The sequence below is a fragment of the Myxocyprinus asiaticus genome, chromosome 17, assembly GCF_019703515.2.
Source record: "Myxocyprinus asiaticus isolate MX2 ecotype Aquarium Trade chromosome 17, UBuf_Myxa_2, whole genome shotgun sequence".
In the NCBI taxonomy this organism is placed as follows: domain Eukaryota; kingdom Metazoa; phylum Chordata; class Actinopteri; order Cypriniformes; family Catostomidae; genus Myxocyprinus; species Myxocyprinus asiaticus.
In genome coordinates, this window is record NC_059360.1 from 16506540 (window position 1) to 16529549 (window position 23010).

General features: G+C 39.1%; 1 protein-coding gene across 1 annotated transcript in view; it reads right to left on the minus strand.

Annotated features, from left to right (window-relative positions):
- The window catches only part of zgc:174356 (uncharacterized protein LOC100137120 homolog), a 50054-nt gene that overhangs the window by 6237 nt on the left and 20807 nt on the right, over window positions 1-23010 (minus strand). The window contains exon 6 of the mRNA XM_051722297.1: window positions 11218-11374. Coding sequence (XP_051578257.1) covers window positions 11218-11374 — 157 coding nt within the window. The remainder of the gene's footprint in view (window positions 1-11217; window positions 11375-23010) is intronic.

Genomic DNA, 23010 nt, shown 5'->3' on the forward strand with positions numbered 1-23010 from the left:
TAGTGGGTAGCGGGGGTCGATTTGCGCGGCGTCTTACTCTGATGAGAACGCCGGCTCTGTTTCCCCTTTTCCTCCTGCATTTCCGCGGCCGTGCTGCCCAGACAAAGGGCTCCGCTTGCGTGTTTGTAAACAGCGGGTCGGCATTGAGGAATGTGAAGTCCGGTTTACGGTGTGAGATCGCTGAACCAATGTCCAAAAGTGTTTGTCTGTCGTAGACAATAAGGCAGACAACATCCAAGACAAAAAACATAAGAATTGTAAACAAAACAAACAAACCATTGCTATGTTGTGTCGGAGCTCGCAACGCAGCAGCCATACTCGGCGCCATCTTGAGTCCAAATGCAACTATGGATGGAAATAAATGTTGTGACGTTGCATAATGTTGTCGAAACAATGTCACAATGAATGTGCACCGTAATCAAAGCTAAAGGCGTTTCAACAAAATATTAGAGTAGATGTTTTTTTGTTGTTGTTTTTTTTTTTTTTGCCAGGCAGTGTAGATTGAACCTCAACTATACCTAGATTTTTGCAAAATTATTTTTACATGTCTTGTTGTACTTATTGCAACATTTTCCTGGCAAAATGAACACTACAGGCACTACAACAACATTTACTTGTATTCCCTTTAAAACAAATCACGACTAAAACAGCACATTATCAGTTCATAAGCACTTACTTTTGCCCTGTTTCTCACACAGTGCTATCTTATGACATCTAAACATTTTTACTATAGTGCATGACTTATAAGACGATAAATTTTAACACTTGCATTACATTAAACTATTCTGTTCTGTGTTTTTTAACCGGAATACATTTTTCCGAAGAGCTAAAAATTGTTTCGTTTATATGAACGGTACAAGAATTTGTGATTTTTAAAACGTCACCTCTGCTGTTTGTGGTCAAAATTGACAGACCAAAGGAAATGAATGGGAAAGACTAAAAAACAGTAAATTAACAGAACTCAGTGGGCGTCATGAAGTCTATGAACCATACACAAAGTATTTTAGTCAATTCTAATGAATTTATAAATAACAACAAATAATAAAGGATTTTGAGAAATTAGATGAGTGTTGCCATGTGCAGAATATTTATTTTACATACATTGGAAGTTTGCTGCTGCTGTTTGTGTGAAGGTGACTTTGCGCAATGGAGTTCTTGTTGATAGTAACTATATCAACGGCCGCCCCTGAAACCGCGATGTGAGCAGCGCCTTGACGTAAACAAAATGCTTCCACTACGACAGAAAACGGCAGCCGTGCGGCATTTGGCCACTTTTCGCATCCCGCGTGTGAAGGCCTTTACACAGCCAGAAGGCAGAACCCCTTACACACAAACACATGCATGGCCACACTCATGCATGCAGTTACAAAAAAAAAACAAATGCTAAACTTTGACAAATAAGAGTTTGATAATGTCTCTCTCTCTCTCTCTATATATATATATATGTAAATGCATAACATGTAATAACATTTAGAATTACTACACAGTAGGTGGCTGCATAGAACACTGCAGCCATCTACTGGCTATTATTGTCATAACACGATTTTCAAGTCATGTTATTTTTTTTCTTTTCACCAAATGGCAGCAATCTGCCCTCAATACAGAACACATTCTCATATTTGTACATGTTTCAACTAGGTTTTTATGGTAGTGAAGTTACATAAATTTGCTTATTTGCATATGCAAATGAATAGCGAAATTGAGAAATGTATATGTAAATAAGATCTAAAAAACATAAAATTTCAAAAGAAGTGCATAATTTTAATTGTTTTTACTTCAAGGAAATATAAATGTTATCATAAAAAAAAAAAAAAAAAAATTGCAAAGTAAATGGCCCTACTTGATCAGAATAGAAGAGTTAATACATTACATAAATACCAAATACATATACAAGCTTGTTCAGGTGGGATAAAATTGAGCAGTAACAATGTAACAGTGTTGCACTTGCAAATTATGAAGTTGCAATGCAAAAGACCTGGGTACAAGTCCTGTAGAGCACACAAGTCAACATATGAACCGAAAGTGTCATAGAAGCACAACAAAAATGACATGGTTGCTTCAACTATTGTGTTTTTCATCTCACATTTGCTGTTAAGGCCACTATCGGTTAGGTTTAAGGTTTAGGGTAGAAAAATATTTTGTTTTTGTTTTATACAGCATTCACCTTGCAAATTTCATCTGTTCGGGAGAAAATGTAACTCACTTTAAGCGGCACACAGTGGACATTTCACCTCAGGACTGCCGCGATATGTCTAAGGAACCACATAATATTTTGCGAAAATGTTGCCACAGTCATGTAACTGTCATGAGATCACCCAAAAAATTACTTTTGTTAGTGTTAAGTTAATTTGCTAGATTGATTTATTCAGATCAAATATTCTTTTGGACTTAAACAAAACCATTTCACACAAAAAATGACATTATGTAATGTAATGTTTTACTTAATATTCTTATTTGAATGCACATGAACTAATGATCTGTTTAGCATTATATAATGTTTGTTAATAACTTATTTACCAATTTTTATAAAAGTATCACAGTGAGAAGAGTAAGCACTTCGCACTGTAAAAAGTGGTAACCTGCGATTGTTACCTTAACAATTTCTACCTGACCTAGACCTTAAAATTGTTTTTGTTGTTGTAACCTAATGTTTTCAGGTTGATTCAGACATGATAAGTAATATTTTTGACATGAATCAAACCAGTTAATTTAGATGTTACCATATGAAGCATGTTTTAGTTTTTAAGTTTTAGTGTGGAAAACAGTAGCAAATTTGCCTTTGTGCAAGTAAAAGCAGAACTTTGTCACATACTCAGGCAGATTAATCCAGGTGCATCTCAATATCTTAAAACATCTTTGTTTGTGAGGCATAAGCCTATAAGGCAAAGCAAAGTTCTGAGAGCATAATAGTTGTAATAGTTGCACAAGTCAATACTAAATATGTAGAAGCCACTCTCTCTCAAAAAGAGACTTTAACAATACAGCCCTTGAATGATTCTAATTAAAATGATTGTGCAGAGGGTTTGAGTGCACTGCAGTATGGACAGTTAATTGTTGTTGTCAGATAGAGTGCAGATGCTCACTGCTCAGTCTGAATGCATTTGGGTTCAGCAGACAAAAAGACAGGCCCTCCTTTTCATGCTTAATAAGAGAATACAGGTGCTAAACAGCGTTGGTCAGTCACTTCCATCTATCAATCAATCAATCAGTCTATCTATCTATCTATCTATCTATTTATTATGACCAATCATTTTTACATCATTTATTAATTTAGGTTAAATGTCAATTAATAATATACTTATATACTATTGTTCATTGTTAGTTCACAATGCTTTAACTTATGTTAAACAAGAGTCTAAACAAAAAACAAAGTCTCAGGGGTCTTGCATATTTAAAGGCAGGCATGCAAAAGACCTCCACTCTGCATTCTAAATATCACATATGCATCCTGTGCCTGTCCAATAAAGTCAAGAAAGTTATCAAACACGAATCTTAACAACAGTCTGCAATTTTAAATGAATTTTGAGACACAGCAAATGGCTGCTTTGCAAAACCTGAGATGCAGATGTCAATGCAATGTATTGTTTGGCCATGGCTCTCACAAATCTCTTTTATAATCTTCAGACTGGATAGCTCCGTCATTACAGATTCAGGGAGCAAACCAACACTCATTTCCATGGTAACCAGACACACAATTTAGTCCAGAGATCTCAAAACTGTACTTCCCTCTAGGCTAACACCAATAAACATTTCTCCAGTAGAACTGATAAATAAATAAAAAATTAGAACAAGAGGAATGTATTGACCAACTGCCATGCATTCTAGCTTGAAGCTGTACAATAAAGGTCTAGCCTGAGTTGTGGATTTGTTTTGATTTAACAGGTAGAATAAATCCAGTTTAAATCATCACAAGAGGCTCAGCCAATCTTCTGTATAAGGATCCAAGTGTCAATTATATCTACCTGAACAACACACTCACTCTCATATGTCACTCCCGTGTCACACTTGTAACATATTTAAAACATCACTCTGGTGCCTTATTTAACTTGTTCGGGGGAATTTCCTTTCTTTATCCAAGACTTCACTTTGAGATATATTAAAATGAAATGAATGAAAATTCTGTAATCATCAAGGAGGCTTTTTTTTATTTTTTATGTTTGAGCTGTAGTTCATAAAATGACAAAAGCACCATAAAAACAATATTTTCTATTTTCAACAAATCCGCATCACTGATTGTGACATGGCAAAGTTTCTCAAATACATACACCGACCACTTTATTAGGACCTACGTCGGGTTCCACTTATGTCACCCAAGAACAGAAAGCTGAGGCTGCAGTGGGCACAGGCTCACCAAAACTGGACAGTTAAAGACTGGAAAAACTTAGCCTGGTCTTATGGATCTCGATTTCTGCTGAGGTACACAGATAGTAGGCCCACTGCAGCCTCAGTTTTCTGTTCTTGGCTGAAAGAATGGAATCCACGTGGTCTTCTGCTGTTGTAGCCCATTTGCCTCAATGTTTGACATGTTGTGCATTCTTAGATGCTATTCTGCTTACTAGAATTGTAAAGAGGGGTTATCTGAGTTACTGTAGCCTTTCTGTTAGCTCGAACCAGTCTGGCCATTCTCCGTTGACCTCTCTCATCAACAAGGTGTTTACATCCGCAGAACTGCCGCTCATTGTAGGTTTTTTTTTTTTTTTTTTTTTGGCACCATTCTGAGTAAACTCTAGAGACTGTTGTGCGTGAAAATCCCAAGAGATCAGCGGTTACAGAAATACTCGAACCAGCCCATCTGGCACCAACAATCATGCCATGGTTGAAATCACTGAGATCACATTTGTTCCCCATTCTGATGGTTGATGTGTACATTAACTGAAGGTCCTGACTAGTATCTGCATGATTGTATGCATTGCACTGCTGCAACACGATTAGCTGATTAGATAATCGCATGAATAAGTAGGTGTACAGTTTTACCCAATAAAGTAGTCGGTGAGTGTATATCTATATAATAGTATAATGTAACTAAAAATATTGTTACTGTACATTTATTTGCCTTAAACTGTACATTTTTTATATTATTGAGAAGTGGTTAGGTTTAGGGGTTTGGTTGGGGGCTCAAAAATTGTACTATGTAACTAAATACTTATAAGACAAATATTATACATTTACGAGCTTTCAACTAAAGTTTCCGAATGGAGATGAGACAGTTAAAACAATGGCATTTTGATGGTGCAGGATAAAAGTCGGTAAAGTGACACTTCCCTTATGAGACTGCTCTGACCTCAAACTATTTCAAGCCCTGCTCAGCTTGTTTCACTAGGTCAACACAAATTGTCAACACTTATGTCTAAAGTGGAACAGAACAGTATTTTATATTTTGCTATGTTTACATATACATAAGCATATTTGTGTGAATGATGTGTGAAAAACTATTCTCAATGCATTTAAACATGAATGTTATAAAAAGGCTTTCCACCAGTTTTTGCTTGGATGAGCAACTAGACATCTTGAGCAAATGGATTACAAAGTCCAGAATTCAGAATGAGTTTTACCTCACATAGTGTTGTGGATGACTTAAAACCTTTATACAAGTCCACAACCAAAATAATACCAGAATATCTCCTTTCCAACACTCCTAAAAATAAATGTTCCATATTGGTTTTTTTCTACGCCCTAAGTTTCACCAAATAATCCTATTCTTATCAAGAACCGTTTTTCTTTTTATAGACACTGTGAAAACTACAAGATACTTGACACATTTTTGGGGGGGTTCACACTGTTGAGATCATCCAGGAACCCTTCCAGGAGCCTCAAATATTATGTAATTAAGGAAATTTAAGATATATATCAAGAGCCTCAAAGTCTTTCCCTTATGATGGGGTTACTAAAATAGCTGTTGATGGTACTTAGAATCCTTACAGGAACTAAGTGTAAGTTTCTCAGAAAACTGTAAAGGTATCTGGAGGATCTCCAGAGGGTTCCAGCTGTGTGCAATGTAAAAATTGAAAGTCACTTGAGCTACCATTTGGGTGTCACACTGACAGAACCCAATGGAGAACTTCTAGACAGCCTTTTAGTTATCTGAGAAACTTAAACTTAGTTTCTGCAATAACTCTAAAGAACTCTAAGGACTGTCGATGGTTCCTTCAGTAACCCCATCATAAGGCAATTGCTTTAAGGCACCTGAGTTATATATTGAAGTTACTTGAGGACATAAATAGAAAATTTGAGGCTCCTTTAAAGAGTGGAGGATCTCCCAAATGGTGTCTCCACAATTTTCCTCATGTAACACATTCTACTGTATTCATTATTTATTCAATCCAAAATACTCTCTGTGCTCCCCTCCCTACCAACCTCATTTTGCATCCTCATTAAGTCATGTGCCAGTCAGTTTACTGATGTAAACACTCTCTCTAAACAGTATGGCTCTAGCTACGCTAGTTAGAGCAGAAATGTAATCACATTTGAAATCATGAATACAAGGGATGAGATGAAGGGAAAAAGAAGAGGTCCTGAGAGCTTAAAAAAAAAAAAAAAAAAAGACTGTTTGAAGTGAGATTTTAAGAGACAAGCCCTTCATAGTCCCGGTAACAGTGTAATGAGAGAGAAGCTTTGATGGATGGATTAAGACCGGTCTTAAGTCTGCAGTCTCCCGAGTCCCTGTGTAAACTCTCATTTGAGTCAGTGGCACCAAAAGAGGCAGACTGCTCTTATTCACCCATTCTCGCTCTGTCATTGCTTTCTTTATTCCCTTTTATTTCTCCTCAGGCTCATCAATATTCCATAGGGTCAGGTATCATACACTCTGCAATTCCTCCTCTGTTTGACTGACATCCCTACACACACACACACACACACACACACACACACACATACACACACACACACACACACACACACACAAAGTCTCATGTGCTCATGAAGTGACTGAAATAAAAATTACCCTAAAGGCTCAGATGGAACCATAGTGAGACGTTTGACACTTATGACAATGAACAAAATAACTAGCAGTTTCTTATACTTCACTTTCTCTGAAAAGCTTTGTCATGTCGGTAAGAGTGGAATTACAGCTATTTGTCACACTGTGAAGTTTTCACAAGGGCTATACTTTGGTAACTTTAAGGTTTTGAGTCAAAAGTTCAACTACACAAATATGTTTTTTTATTAGTAGTGGTTTTGTATGTTTGTTTCAGTCATCTTGTTTAAAACACTGTTAACTTTTTATATTTGGACCCACTTTATATTCGGTGTCTTTAACTACTAGTTAATTAAGCATTTGATACATTGTACGTATTATATTTATATGCATTGTTGCATTGTACTTACATACCTGCAGTTAATTACATCTGTAGTTACACTGTTAACCTTACCCCTAATCCTAAACCCTACACTAACCCTAACACCTAACATTAACTCTACTCCTAAACCTACATGTACCTCAACCTTAGTAGTAGCAAATGTGAATCTTGTGAGAATTTTGCAGAAAAATATAGTTACATAATAAGTACATTGTAATTGTAATGTTAGTACATAGTAGTTAAAGACATCTAATATAAAGTGGGACCGAATATTTTTGTGAATTCTACCCTCCTAAATAAAAATTCCAAGTTTTGTAGTAATTGTTGTATAAACAAGTTAACACAATAAAACTATACTAGCATACTGTATATCCAGGCAAGATTCATGAAGGTAGACTTTAACTAAAAAGTTGATCTGTGTTCTCAGAAGAAGAGAATTGTTTCAAAATGTCATAATTTTGTTTGTTAATTGTTTTACTGTTTAACTTTTGCTGAAAAGCCAATAATAGACTGTTTGATGGTAGATACCATTGTGACAACTTACCCCACATTTACCCCAATGCAGGGGCATGTTGCCACAAAAGGTCAATGTGTGTTCAATGAACTGTATCTTTTTTCCTGGGAAATAATGGTGGGAATGATTAATAGCTTTTTTTGTAGCCAAGATTTTAAGGTATGTGCTTATACTGGAATTGACTTTCAAAACTTAACATACTCTGAGAAATATTAACTGAAGTAAAAGTGTGACAACTAGCCCCAGTCTCCCCTATACAGTAAACATTTGCAGGGGATATTTTAAGGAAAGGGAATACAGTATTATTCAAACTTTGCAGCTGTTTATTAGTGCTGCCACTCGCCACACTCTAATGCACACAACGCAAATAAGAATGTCAAAAAGCCAAGTGTGAAGGGGTATAATTTGAGCTTTTATGAGGCCTGCAATTTCTGATTGGACACATATCACTTCGCAGCAGGATAATGGATTACATATGGATTATGTATTTCTTCCTCTGCATTGCACAGGTTTAATAGGTTGCGCGGCACATGCATAGAGGAAGAGTATCATCACAGGAGACTGCGCAACCCTGTGCGGGCACTGCCTCCAGGAACAGCACATTAGTGGCATAATTACAGCCTGGGTGTGATAACCAAGTCACACTTCACTACCCACCACATAGAGGCTTTATTGCAGGTGTACATTACTTAATGACTTCATTACCAAAGACAATCACTTAATTATATAGTCTGAGGAAGAACATCAAATGCACGTCAGAATCAATTTAAAGGCTGATAATGGAGGAGGAAGAGCTGTTTATTGCCAACCAGAAAAGTGAGACAGTTAGATCAAAGCTTTTCTAGGAATCCCTTGAAAGAGTTATTACTGAGATATGGCGTTATGGTGCATAGCGTGTGATCGTTTTTGATCAATTAGCCAAAGATATTTGAGATGAAATTACGACCGCCCAGATTCAAAACATAAATCAACTTATTTTTGATACTGCATTGATAATAAAAGAAGGTTAAACTGAAATACTATTGGTCACTTTTTATTTTAAAGGAATATTATGGGTTCAATACAAGTTCAATCGACAGCATTTGTGGCATAATGTTGATTACCAGAAAAATAATTTTGACTCGTCCCTTCTTTTCTTTGAAAAAACAAAAGTCTAGGTTACAGTGAGGCAGATGTGCACAAAATTGCTAAAATAAAATTAAATAAAAATTTTACACAATATTTACTCAATACTAACAAAAAAATTAATCCAGAAATTGTTCATTATCCTTTGTCAAGGCTGTCAGATCATTTTGGAACTCACAAAAGAGGAAGGTGACCTTTCTGTTAATTGGCCAAGCCAACAAAGTTATGAACTGATGCTGGTAATTTCAGAATAGCCAAATAACCATTGATTAATCAGCCTTGGGTGCATTTCCCAAAAGCATCGTTAGCCAACTATGGTCACAAGTTCCATCTTTACCAACATAGTTCAATGATATGGTGTTTCCCGAAATCATAGTTCCAACGAACATTCACAAACTGCATCACAAAGTTGTGTGCTTGGATCTACAGCCCTCCACCTGTGTATTAGAAGCATAGTTCCTTGTTAGTTTGATGTATGGACATCATTTGAATTCACTGAGGCTTCTATACCTTTTATTCCATATATATCTTTCATTCTGTCAAGACTTTGACCATGTTTACATGCACTTAAGAAAACTGCTTATTCTGGTGCTTTGCAGAAAGCAGCATTTAGAAACGTCATGCAAATGCGAATGTAGACGTTTAAGGAATGAAAGGCTATTAAGAGAAAGTGCTTTGACACACATGGCTTCTGTCGGAGAACATGTGGCTTCTGTCGGAGAACACGGCTTATGGGTCCATGTTAACGTAAAAGTGAAGTTCTTATATGTTATAGAAAAGTGTGCATATGCGTATGTGCTCAATTGCGTCGGGGGAACCCCAAAGTTTGATGTAGAGAGAAACCTCACTATTGCAGTGCAATCATCTGTCGGATTACATAGTGCACGCAGCTTTCGTGTCTTCAGCATGTTTTATGCATTAAACAGCTTTCTGAAGTACGTGTAAATTAGCCATTATAATTTGATATCCTCAAAAGTTGTTACTCCATCCCCTGCGTAACATAATTTACAATAGCTCTATATTGTTGAACCATCATTGTTAGAATGATGGATGTGTGACATAGTTAGTATGGTTATGGGAAACAGTCCTCACTAGCTAGTTAATTTCTCCAACAATGCGTCATACTATGGTGGTTAAGCAGTGAGTTACATAGTTTTATGGGAAACGCACCCCTGGCTGATATATTGGTCATAATCCAAACCATAGAGAATAACCTTCAACTACAAACAATTGTTTGTAAAAACCAAGTGACATATGCAATCAAATGATACTAAACCTATTCTCAGAACTAACTTTGTTTTTCTTATAAACTAGTCCCGATGTCAATTTAAGTGGTTCCCCTTAAATTTACACAGTTGCCCTTGCAGAATAACCATAAGTGTAGTTCATTTAATCCACAACAGACATGTTGTGTCTTTTTTTTGTTTTCTGAACAAAATGTAACCCAATTTGGTTACATACCATGTACAATAGAAGTGTGTTAAGATCTACCCTCTAATTGTACTGTAAATGCTGAAGAATACACTAAAGACAGATCAATATCTAATTTGCTGTCCTCTGTATTTCTCCACATGACAAATGTTAGTACTTATTTTATGCTATTAGCTCAAAATATGTAATGCTTATTATCTCGAAATGTATAACAATGAAAGCCAATGCAGACGTGATGCTTCAAAGTAAAATGCATATTGCTTGTAATTAAAACTCCTCATCTGTGGTTCTTAATTTAGGTGATGGTACAGTATCATACACCACTGGGAGAATATGTGCATTAAAAGATCACATCAGTTACCCTGATTAATAATTATATATTGAGGTTGGAAAAGACGAAGATTTTAAAGATTTTGATATCTGTAGATGTGTGTGTTAGAGCATCTAATTAACAATTTATTAAAAGAAAAACATTTTTTTTTAGTATTTACAATTAAACTATGCATCCATTTAGTAATTACCTTTAAAAACAAAATGTTCTAAGCAATTACCCTGGCCACTCAGGGAGCAATTAACATTAAAATTAGACCATAATTGTAACCCATTTGACCAAAAGTGTTACCATGCCAACAATCCAATATGTCTATTGTCTGTTGTGAATTGTGAAAGTGATCCATGATTGGATGGACTTTGTTAACCTTCTGATTTTCAGACTTTTGGACCCCACTTGGAACAATATATATATATATTGTGAAAAGCACTTTACAATAAATTGAACTGAATTGAATTGAATTTAATTGTGTTGAATTCGCTATATTAAGTGTTCATATGAGAGAATGATAAACTTACTGCAAGATAATGAGCACGATGAGCATGAAGACAGCCATGACAATGAAGGGCATGCCAGGGAAGGTGGGCAGGGTCAGGGGGTACAGGCCATTAAAGATGCTGGAAGCAATGAGGATGCAGGTCGCTTCCACTGATGCAGAGAAGGAGAACATCGCACCTGAGGACATTAAAATTCAGATCAGTGAAGAGGCGTAATGGATGTCCAGATAGATTCAATTGAACAAGGCCCAGTTCACTGATGGGAATGAGATATGAGTGAATGTACATTGCATTTTACTTGACTATGACAAATATTTTGAGCACAGTGCAATACATATGACAAACATAAACATGATCATTTTCGCACTCTGGTAATATTCAGAAGTGTTGGTTCAACAAAGAAAAAATGTAATACACTTTGTGAAAGCCCCCTAAAAGATATTAGGTGGGTCCCAAAATGCACACTTCTGCACTATTCTATGCCATTTTGTAGTATAAGTAGAAGAAGCCTTTATTTTTGTCACACATTATACATTTGCACATATACAGTGAAATCCTTTTTTTTTTTTTGCTTTTTTTTCCCCACATATCCCAGCTAAGCTGGGGTCAGAGTGCAGGGTCAGCCATGATACAGCACCCCTGGAGCAGATAGGGTCAAGGGCTTTGCTCAAAGGTCCAACAGTGTACTTTAAGTGCCCGGATGATGCACATTTTCAACCATCAAAACAGAGTGTGGAATGTTGGACACTTTGTGCACTCAGAGCACATGGCTTGCCGTTCATATCAGAAGGGGTGGAGTTACCTGGCTGCGCTGCTGGTCTGACAGAACATTTGTAAATAATGGAGAACATAGCAGGTAGTGAAACTTCTGTGAAGACAGCAAGTGTGAGTTGAATGCTTTACCATCACCCCAAGCTGTGTGAATATGTACATTGTTTGAGATACAAATGTTGATCTGAGGTTGGCTAACACACTAAAGCTAGCGGCAACACAACACGTGTGCTTGAAACGTCACTTCCGTCAGCTGTTAAATGGTAAATGCTTCTGTGTAGTAAAAAAAACTTTCAATGTTCCATTTGGGACGATACTACACTTTCAAAATTCATCCACTACATGGCTGAGTGAATAGTACATTTTGTAAGTGCATAGTGTGTAGTTTGGGACACAGCTATTGATTGAAAGAATCATAAAAAGATGGAATTTTAAATTTTGTTCAGTATTGAAACAAAATATGAGAATGTATTTTATATTTTCAGTCATTAATTTGGTTTAAGGGACACATAGGGAGTAGGCAGCTATTTATTTTTTATTATTATTATTTTTTAAAGATTCCTTTATAATAATGCTAGGAAATCTTTGGTGTTTTTAGTTGTCTAGACAAATTGTATCCATAACAGAAAAAGGCTTTAATACCTGAGGTGGGAAAATATGTGGCTTATGTTGTGGGGTATTCAGAAAAATTATATTGTAAAACAAAATTAATAACTTAATATTATTTGATTTAATAATATTTTACTAAATCATTTTGAATGTTTATTGTATAGTATATTGTGTATTTTACTGTAAATTGAACATTGTGTTTATGTATATTGTATACAATATAATATCAATGATAACTTCTGATTGATATGACATGTAACTTTTGAGTAGCCAACCAAGTCAAATAATTTGTAACTTGTAACTTGGCCAATAAAGCTTAATTCTGATTCTAATACTATAGAAGCCCAAGATTTTCCCTTATATAAATTGACTACATATGTTCTAATTAGTCCGTCTGTGACCCTAAATAAATAATTGACAATAATATCTCAAACTTTGTTGGATAAAACTAACACTTTTCCTTTAAAATGCCGTGGATGTACCTGAAATTCATAACCCATGATTTTATCTGAATGAAAGAATAATGGCCATGGAAACTGAGGTCTGTGCAGTAGATCGTTTGCATGAATAATGGTTTGATCCTCGTTGGCATGAATAATGGTTTGATCCACTTTGATACAATATCTCCCTGAGCTGCTGTGAACTTCATGACTGCTTTGACTAACTGGAGCAGAATGAGTCGTGGAGTGTCAGGCAGCCTTTAAGTGCCTGGAACATGCAATACTTATCGATCCTTGCTGGGGCTGGAAGTTGTCTGAGTGCCACTAAAGGCGTGCTAACTGCAACAGATTCAGTGACACATGCAATCTGACACACAGACAGAGGAAAAGGCTGCCAAAGTGTAAAGAGGCGACTTTACCTAGACAATGAAACCAGTACATTTATGGATGGGGAATAACATGTCATCACAATGTCCGTTCACAGTAGTTGTATCAATCATGCACCAACAGGAAAATACATAGAAATATAGAGAAGGATGTTTTTTGTCCTAAAACAAAATGGATAGAGGAGACTGGGTATAGTCACAAGAGCTATATTTCATTACCTATAAGGTTTTGAGTCACAGGTCTAAGTTTTGAGTCTCTACTGCTTGTGTTTTTGTCTAGCAGTGATTTTTGGGAGAGGATATTTACACTAAGTGCAAATAGCAATAGATGTTATTTACACTAAGTGCAAATAGTGGCAGATGCTATTTTCACTAAGTGTAAAAAGCAACAAAAAGCATCTTCTTTGCACTAAGTGTAAATAGCGATAGCTGCTATTTTCACTAAGTGTAAATAGAAACAAAAAGCATCTTCTTTGCACTAAGTGCAAATAGCATTAGATGCTGTTTGCACTCTAGTGCAAATAGTGGCAGACACTCTTAGACCCCTGTTTAAATACTGACATACAGTATAGTGGCATCACTGCAGCATTTTTATTGTGTTTATTTGGAGTCCCAAAGACACCCTACACCAACCCCTACTCCTAACCCTACCTTACAAAAATTAACCATGGTTTTACTACAGTAACCATAGTATCACCGTGGTATTTTTTAGTAAAATCATAGTAACCACAAAATTAAACATGGTTACTATTAACTACTATTAACAACATGTTACTGTAGTAACACCATGGTTAGTACATCAGAATTATATAGTTTCCACCTAAACACATGGTTACTACTATTACTAGTGTAACACCATGGTTAAATTTATCTGGATCAAATCCTTCTCTCAACTCCCTGACCTTCACTGTGACCAAATCACTGCGAGGAATCTTTTTTATTTATTACTATAAGTAGTATTATAGGAAATATTAAGAGTAGAGACATGGAGAAAAGTATGTAGAGGGGTGAGATTCCAACCCTGATCTCCAGCGTGACAACGCATACACATAAGGGTGCAGTTTGTAGTTTCCACCATACTACTGGAGCACAAAATTAGTTATCCAATCTTTTAATCCACTAAATGTCTAACCCATTATCCAGTTTAATGTCTCTGTCCCCTCGTGAAAAAAATCAAATATGCCCGCCTTTGTTTGATCAGCAGTTGACCCCAAAAAAATTTTCGTGGCTGTCTTGAGTTTGGTCTGAGCAGTGGTGGGCGGAGTTAGTGTAAATAGCCTATGTCAACAAGATGAGCTATGTGAAATAGTTTTTTTTTATTATTATTATTATTTTGGTTTCAAACACCTACTTCAAAACCCTCTTAAATTATAATATTTTTGTGACTTGTATTCTCCAAACTAAAATTTTGCAGATTTTTTTGGTGCTTAAAAATTGTTGTGCTGTGTAAATTTAGCAAAAAACCTTACAATAGGTTTTTTAATGGCATGATCCATTGTGACAACTTACCCCATATAGTATGACAACATGCCCCAATAGTGAAAAGCTCAACATGTCTTCAATAAACTGTATCTTTCTCTGGAACAATAAGAGTGGAAATGTTTAATAGATTTTTTTTGTTGCCAAGATTTTAAAGTGCATTGTCAAAAAAATAAATAAATTAAAAATTAAATATACAGTATATATATATATATATATATATATATATATATATATATATATATATATATATATATATATTTAATACAACAGCTTGTCACTGGGGCAGTACCCTCTACTTGTAAAGGCTGTACCCTTTACTTGTCATTCAGAATGTGAAGGGTACATATTTGTACCTTAAAGGTATAGTTCACTCAAATAAGAAAATTCTCTCATCATAACCTAAACCTAACCCTAACTCTTCACTCCAGTGGTTAAATTAATATCTTCAGAAGTGATATGATAGGTGTGGGTGAGAAACAGATCAATATTTAAGTTCTTCTTTACTATAAATTTCCATTATCACTTTTACTTTCACATTCTTTTATTTTTAGCAATTCACATTATTTGTGCATATCGCCACCAACTGGGCAGGGAGGAGAATTAATAGTAAAAAGGACTTAAATACTGATCTGTGTAGAGCCAAGGAGGGCAGGGCCAGGCTGGAATGACGCACGCCCGGTCCCCAATCAGCCTGATGGGGCACGCAAGGGATAGAGGCGGCCGGAGACGACAGTTCGAGAGAGAGAGAATTACAGGCAGCTGCCCTGTGTGTGTTTATGGTTGTGTGTTTTTGGTTAAGTTGTTCATTAAATTATTATTTAAGTTGTCAAGCCGGTTCTCGCCTCCTCCTTTCCCTCTAACCCCCCTTACACTGGTGCCGAAACCCGGGAGGGAGGAGGGATTCCAGTCGCAGAGTCCTCGACACTGCCGTCCACCCAGGGGAGCGCCGCTGCCATCCGATGGGGGACGGAGTAGCCCGACCACACGGACGTGGGGAACGGCCGCCGTCCGCGAGGCGAGTGGGGACTGGACTCCCCGACCGCCTGGAGCGAGGGAGCCGCTGCCGGGGGCGGAGGAGTGCCCTGCCGTCCCCCGGGAATGCAGAGTGGTCCGCCCGGGGAGGAGCGGCTGCCGTCCACCTGAGAGGGTGGAGGAGTGATCGAGGACCACGCAACGGCGCATCAGAGAACCGGTGAGTTTCTTTTTCTCTCTCTCCTCTCTCTCTCTCTGTCGCTCCGTGTTGGCCTTTCCCTCGCCTATTTTGTTTTTGTTGTTGTTTTTCCCCTCCTGTCTCCTCCTAGGTCGAGGATGGCGGGGATGACCCGCCGGCAGTCGGGGTGCAAGGCACGCCACCCAACCCCCACACCCCCCCCCCCCGGAGAGGAGGGGGGGATGTACATCATGCCGGGGGCTCCCCGGCCTGAGGCAACGCCAGGAGGAGCGCGAGGGATAAAGGCAGCCGGGGACGACAGTTCAAGAGAGAGAGAAAATTACAGGCAGCTGCCCTGTGTGTGTTTATGGTTGTGTGTTTTTGGTTAAGTTGTTTATTAAATTATTATTTAAGTTGTCAAGCCGGTTCTCACCTCCTCCTTTCCCTCAAACCCCCCTTACAATCTGTTTCTTAACCACACCTATCATATCACTTCTGAAGATATGGATTTAACTACTGGAGTCATATGGATTACTTTTATACTGCCTTTATGTGCTTTTTGGACCTTTAAAGTTCTGATCACCATTCACTTGCATTTTATGAACCTACAGAGCTGAGATATTCTTCTAAAAATCTTAATTTGTGTTAAGCAGAAGAAAGAAAGTCATGCACATCTTGGATGGCATGAGAGTGAGAATTAATGTGAGAATTTTATTTTTGGGTGAACTATAAGGTGTATGTATAAAAAAAAAAAAAAAGAAAAAGAGGGACAAGCTGCTGTACCTCTAAAGGTAACAATTTTGCAAAAAACATTTCTGACAGTGTAGGGTAAGGTAAGGTAAGGTATTTTGAACTAACTTTCAAAACTAAACCTAACCTAAGAAAAGTGTGACAACTAGCCCTGATCTTCCTAAATTCCTTTCAGTCTTTGTTAATGTGAATTGTGAGAGTGAAGGAGCCAGTATAGATCAGTATATGAAAGTCTATTCAAGACGCTGTTTGTTGTTGCTTTGTTGTTCCTCATGCACTGTCTGCCACTTTGCCAGATTTAATAATTCTGTGATTTTTGAGAAAGCCAGCGCTCAGTTCCCCAGTCAGTTATGCACACACTGCAACGCCTCTCATTAAGGATTTGTGAAATGACAATGGAGATTAAAATCTTGGCCTTTCAGCTGCGTTATCAGGCAGAAACAAATGTCAGCGACAGTAAAGATTTAGAAGAAAAGCATGACTCAAATCTATTTGTCATAGTGAAGGTCAAAACATTTTGGTGTTTCCTGTGGCCCTTTTAGATCATTTTTAAGCTTTGGGATCAAACAGACAAAAGAAAGTAAGTGATGATGTCATGTTCACATTATGGAATGGGCACTCACTTATAAAAACATTACTTTGGTGGCATACAGTGTTGGCATCAGATTGGATTAACATTATTACTTTAATATACATTATACCATGGAGCTGTTGAATGCTTGATTCTGATTGGCTGACGGATATTCTAAGGTGTGCAATTATTTTCAGTAAACATATGAGTATGGAGTATTTCCAGGTCTTGACCGCATTATGGTTCCATATGCTCGCCAAATTGTTCAGCAAATTATTTAAGTTATTTCAAAGAAAATTACACGCAACCACAGCAAAATAACCAAATAAAACTTGACAAGAATGACAAACAATGTCTACAATATCCAAAATGTATTTTAAAATCTGTGGAAAGCACCCTCACACTCCTTCTCTCCCTCTCTCTCTTTCTTTCACTCTCACCAACCCACACGCACACAAACACACACACATGCACACACACACACACACAGACACTCGCATGACTTAATAAAACTCCATACAAGAATGATGACGCTGCCACCCTGCTGCTGAGAAGTGTAGTTAAACTAACAGTGTAATGATTCGAAGCGATGTTACAGCTGACAAGAGCTGCGACATACGCAGGTAAACACATGCCCGAGCACTCTATCTCCTGCTATCATTGTCAGGTACACAGGGACAAAAGACCCAAGAGCAGAGGAAATAAATGACAAAGTCCTTTATTAATCAAACAGAAAATGCGATCCAGTGCCAGCTCGGTCGAGCTCAAATAATGAAGCCACAGAGGGCGAGGAGAGTATGTTCGTCAGTTCGTGTTGTGTCATGGAAGTCTGGAAAGATCCGCAGCAGGTTGGTGTGATGCGAGGAATCCTCCTCGAGAGCAACCAACAGGGCAATGGCGATCTGTGGGGTAAACACCACTTCAAGAACTGTGCAACCAACTCCACACTAGACAAGAGACAAACGTGAGTGGTACAGCAACAATAAACCAGCAAACATACGGATGAAATAGGGAGAGCAATAAGAGGAGGACAGGTGGAGCGTGTGAGAAAACCTTTACCATATTCAGTGCGTGTGGAGATCAGACCTGTCAGGGGTGCGGCGAGTTGACTATAATTTCTTATAAATCTACAGTAAAAGTTAGCGAACCCCAGAAACCTCTGTAAAGCCTTGCGAGAATCAGGGGTTGGCCTCTCAGTGACGGCCTTAACCTTAGCTGGGTCCATACGCACTCCCTCGGACGAAACAATGAACCCCAAGAACGGAACCGACTGTGCATGAAACGCGCACTTCTCCACCATGACAAACAGATTTTCTAGCAGTCGAAGCATGTCATTCACAAGCCCCTGGAAGACAGCGGGAGTGTTGACCAATCTGAAAGGCATGACCAAGTATTCGCAGTGCCCCTACGGATGTTAATTGCCATCTTCCACTCATCCCCTTCCTAATATGGACGGATGCCCCATGCAAGAGTTTGAAAGCTGAGGACATCAATGGCAGAGGGTAATGGTTCTTAACCGTGATGTTATTCAGCCCTTGATAATATATGCAGGGTCTAAGCATGCCATCCTTTTTCCCCACGAATAAGAACCCTGCACCTCCGGGTGAAGTGGAAGATCGGATGAGACTGGCTGCTAAAGAACCGTTAATATACCTGTTCATGGCCTCCCTCTTGGGAGCCGAGAGTGAATACAACCAACCTCGATGCGGAGAAGTGCCTAGAAGCAATTCAATAGCACAGTCGTACGGGTGATGGGGAGGGAGGTTCAAGGCATGGGATCGGCTGAACACCACCCTAAAGTCGTGATATTCCAGCGGGACCCCTGACACATCTTCCATCTCATCCTGCAACAAAAAATAAGCCTGGACAGAGACAGCAGAGTTAAGAAAATGAGAAGAACAGAAAAAGCTCCAAGACAAAACAGAGTTGATTGCCCAATCTATGTGAGGGTTGTGTGTCACCAACCATGGGTGCCCCAGCACAACCGGGGTAGCTGGAGACTGATGAGAAGGAAGGACATCTGCTCAGAATGATTCCCAGAGACCATGGTGACAGGTTTAGTGGCATGTGTGATGATGACAAGGGCGTTCCACTGAGTGTGTGGGCTGTGATGGGTTCCTCCAGTCAGAATCTGGGAAGCCACCACCTTGAAGCCAAATCCGTGTCGATAAAATTCCCCTCGGTGCTGGAATCCACCAGAGCCGAGATCACATGACTGTTAGTACCACTCTGTAACTGGACCGGGAGAAGAGTGCGAAGTCCGGGGGCTTTGTCCAGGGGAGTTGCACTCACCAGTAACCCCCTAACTACAGACGAGCGGGGTCTTTTAACGGACAGGTAGCAGAGAGATGGCCAGCTTGGCCACAAGTGAAACATTAGCCCTTGATGATTCGTTGCTGCCTCTTCCTACGTGACACTGGGAGTCTGCCCACTTGCATGGGTTCTGGGTTGGGATGAGGATCAGGAGATGCGGATGCAGGAGCGGGCAGAGGATGAGAATCAGCAGCCCAGGCAGACGGGTAGTGGCATCGACGATGTTCTCAGCATTGAGCCAGGCGCTGATCGACCCGAATGGCCAGGTCCACCAAGTTATCAAAAAAGGGGGGGGGGTAGGTCCAAGGAAAATATTTTGTCTTGGATGGAGTCACATAACCCCTGCAAGAAGCGATCCCACATAGTGTGGTCGTTCCAGTCACAGGAGGCAGCCAGAGTGTGAAACTCAATCGCAAATTCGACAACAGATCGGTTCCCCTGGGAAAGTCCAGATAAAATTGTCCCTGCCTCCTGGCCTTGAGCGGTGTGGTCGAAAACCCAGCAAAGCTCTGTAGAAAAAGCCTCATAGGAAGAGCAGCATGCATGAGAGTTGTCCCACATAGCCTTCCCCATTCTCCAGCCTTCCCAGAAAGGAGCATGATAACACAGGCAACTTTCATGTTGTTGGAAGTGAAAGTAGAGGGCTGCATAGAGAAAAACAGAGAACATCGAGAAAAGCCCTTACAGATCCCTCACGCGAGTATGGAGCTGGGGGAAGAATTTGCACATCAGACCTGCTCACAGAGGTGTGGAAAACAGTCGAAGGGGAGGAGGTAAATTCTGCGCCGGACTAGGATCAGGAGAGAGGCGGAGTTGCTGGACCAGCGCCGTAAACTCAGCGAGCTGCAACGCCATCATCTCCATGGCACGGTTAGATGCGGAAGCAGAGCCCCTTGCTGAGACAGGGTGGAACGAATAGCGGTATCCTCCGCTGGGTCCATAACTGGCTGGTTTATTCTGTCAGGTGCGCAGGGACAAAAGACCCAAGAGCAGAGGAAATAAATCTTATTAATCGATCAGAAAAAGCGCTCCAGCTCCAGCTCGGTCAAGCTCAAATATTGAAGCCACAAAGGGCGAGGAGAGTGTGTTCGTCAGTTCGTGTTGTGTTGTGTTGTGGAAGTCTGGAAAGATCCGCAGCAGGTTGGTGTGATCTGAAGCAAAGCCCAGGCACACAAGTTCCCCGACACACAGGCAAATCATTCAAGGAATCCTCCTTGAGAGCAACCAACAGGGCACCACCTCGAGAACTGCGCAACCAACTCCACACTAGACAAGAGACAAACGTGAGTGGTACAGCAACAATAAACCAGCAAACGTATAGGGAAAACACAAGGGATGAAATAGGGAGAGCAATAAGATGAGGACAGGTGGCGCCTGTCCCAGTGTAAGGGGGGTTCAGTGGAAAGGAGGAGGCAAGAACCGGCTTGACAACTTAAATAATAATTCAATAAACAACTCAAACAAACACACAACCATAAACAATAATTCAATAAACAACTCAAACAAACACACAACCATAAACACACAGTACAGCTGCCTGTGATTCTCTCTCTCTCGAACTGTTGTCCCCGGCCACCTTTATCCCTCGCGCGCCCCATCAGGCTGATTGGGGACCAGGCGTGCGTCATTTCAGCCCGGCCCCACCCTCCTCAGCTCTACACTTACTTATACAAATAAGTTCTAGACTCTAAATTATGGCATTTTCAAAGCTATTGTAAATTGACAATTTACATTTAAATGTAGTCATTTAGCAGATGCTTTCATCCAAACTTTTGACACATTCTATATTGGTATAAAGACCCTACAAAAGACTGATGACCAATATCACTAGGGAAAGAATTATTCTGATAATTATCAATAACACTGTGTAACAATTTTTTTTTTTTTTTTTTTTTGGTTCCTGGGTAGTAGGTGTTATTTCCTAATTGCTTATGCATATTATTCCCCACAAACTTTACTTTTGTGACCAGGACAGTGATATTTTGAAATGTACCTATTTCCAATGAGAAAACGGGTGAATTTGTGTCTTTTCGTTCACATAATGTCAGAAAAAAAAAAACATATGAATCTAAATTAACAAATCAAAATCAAATCAAATCACTTTATTGTCACACAGCCATATACACAAGTGCAATGGTGTGTGAAATTCTTGGGTGCAGTTCCGATCAACATAGCAGTCGTGACAGTGATGAGACATATACCAATTTACAATAACATCAAATTAACACAACGCAATTTAAACATCTGTCATACATAATTAAACTCGACTTAAAACATCAAATTAACACAACACAATTTAAACATCTGTTATACATAAGTACACAACTTAAAACATCAAATTAACACAACACAATTTAAACATCTGTTATACACAATTACACTCAACAATATACAATAATAACATACATTGCACAGTATACAATATGCTGTTTTTGTTTTTTTTTTTTTTGTTTTTTTTACTATATAGATACTATATAGATACACATTATTCAATAAAAATTAAAATATATATGAAAAAAAGTATATATATAGAATGTACAGTATTGTACTGTATTGACATTCAGGCTGTCGGTTGATAGTCAGTTGTTAAGAGAGACATAATATAATGACAGTAATATAATTTATGACAGTCCGGTGTGAAATAAAAGAGTAATAAAGTGCAGGGCTGATGTATTTTGATCGTGGGAGATCAAGAGTTCAGAAGTCTGATTGCTTGGGGGAAGAAGCTATCATGGAGTCGGCTGGTGCGGGTCCTGATGCTGCGATACCGCCTACCTGATGGTAGCAGTGAGAACAGCCCATGGCTCGGGTGGCTGGAGTCTCTGATGATCCTCCGAGCTTTTTTCACACACCGCCTTGTATATATTTCCTGGAGGGAGGGAAGCTCACCTCCGATGATGTGTTTGGCAGTTCGCACCACCCATTGCAGTGCTTTGCGGTTGTGGGCAGTGCTATTGCCGTACCAGGCGGAGATACAGCCAGTCAGGATGCTCTTCACAGTGCAGGTGTAGAACCGTGTGAGGATGTGGCGGTTCATTCCAAACTTCCTCAGCCGTCTCAGGAAGAAAAGGCGCTGATGAGCCTTCTTCACAACGACTTCAGTGTGGACGGACCATGTGAGTTCCTCAGTGATGTGGACACCCAGGAACTTGAAGCTGCTGACTCTCTCCACTGGTGCTCCATTGATGGTGATTGGACTGTGTTCTCTGTCTTTTCTCCTGAAGTCCACCACAAGCTCCTTTGTCTTACTGACACTGAGGGAGAGGTTGTGCTCCTGACACCAGTGTGTCAGAGTGTGCACCTCCTCTCTGTAGGCTGTTTCATCATTGTCAGTGATCAGAC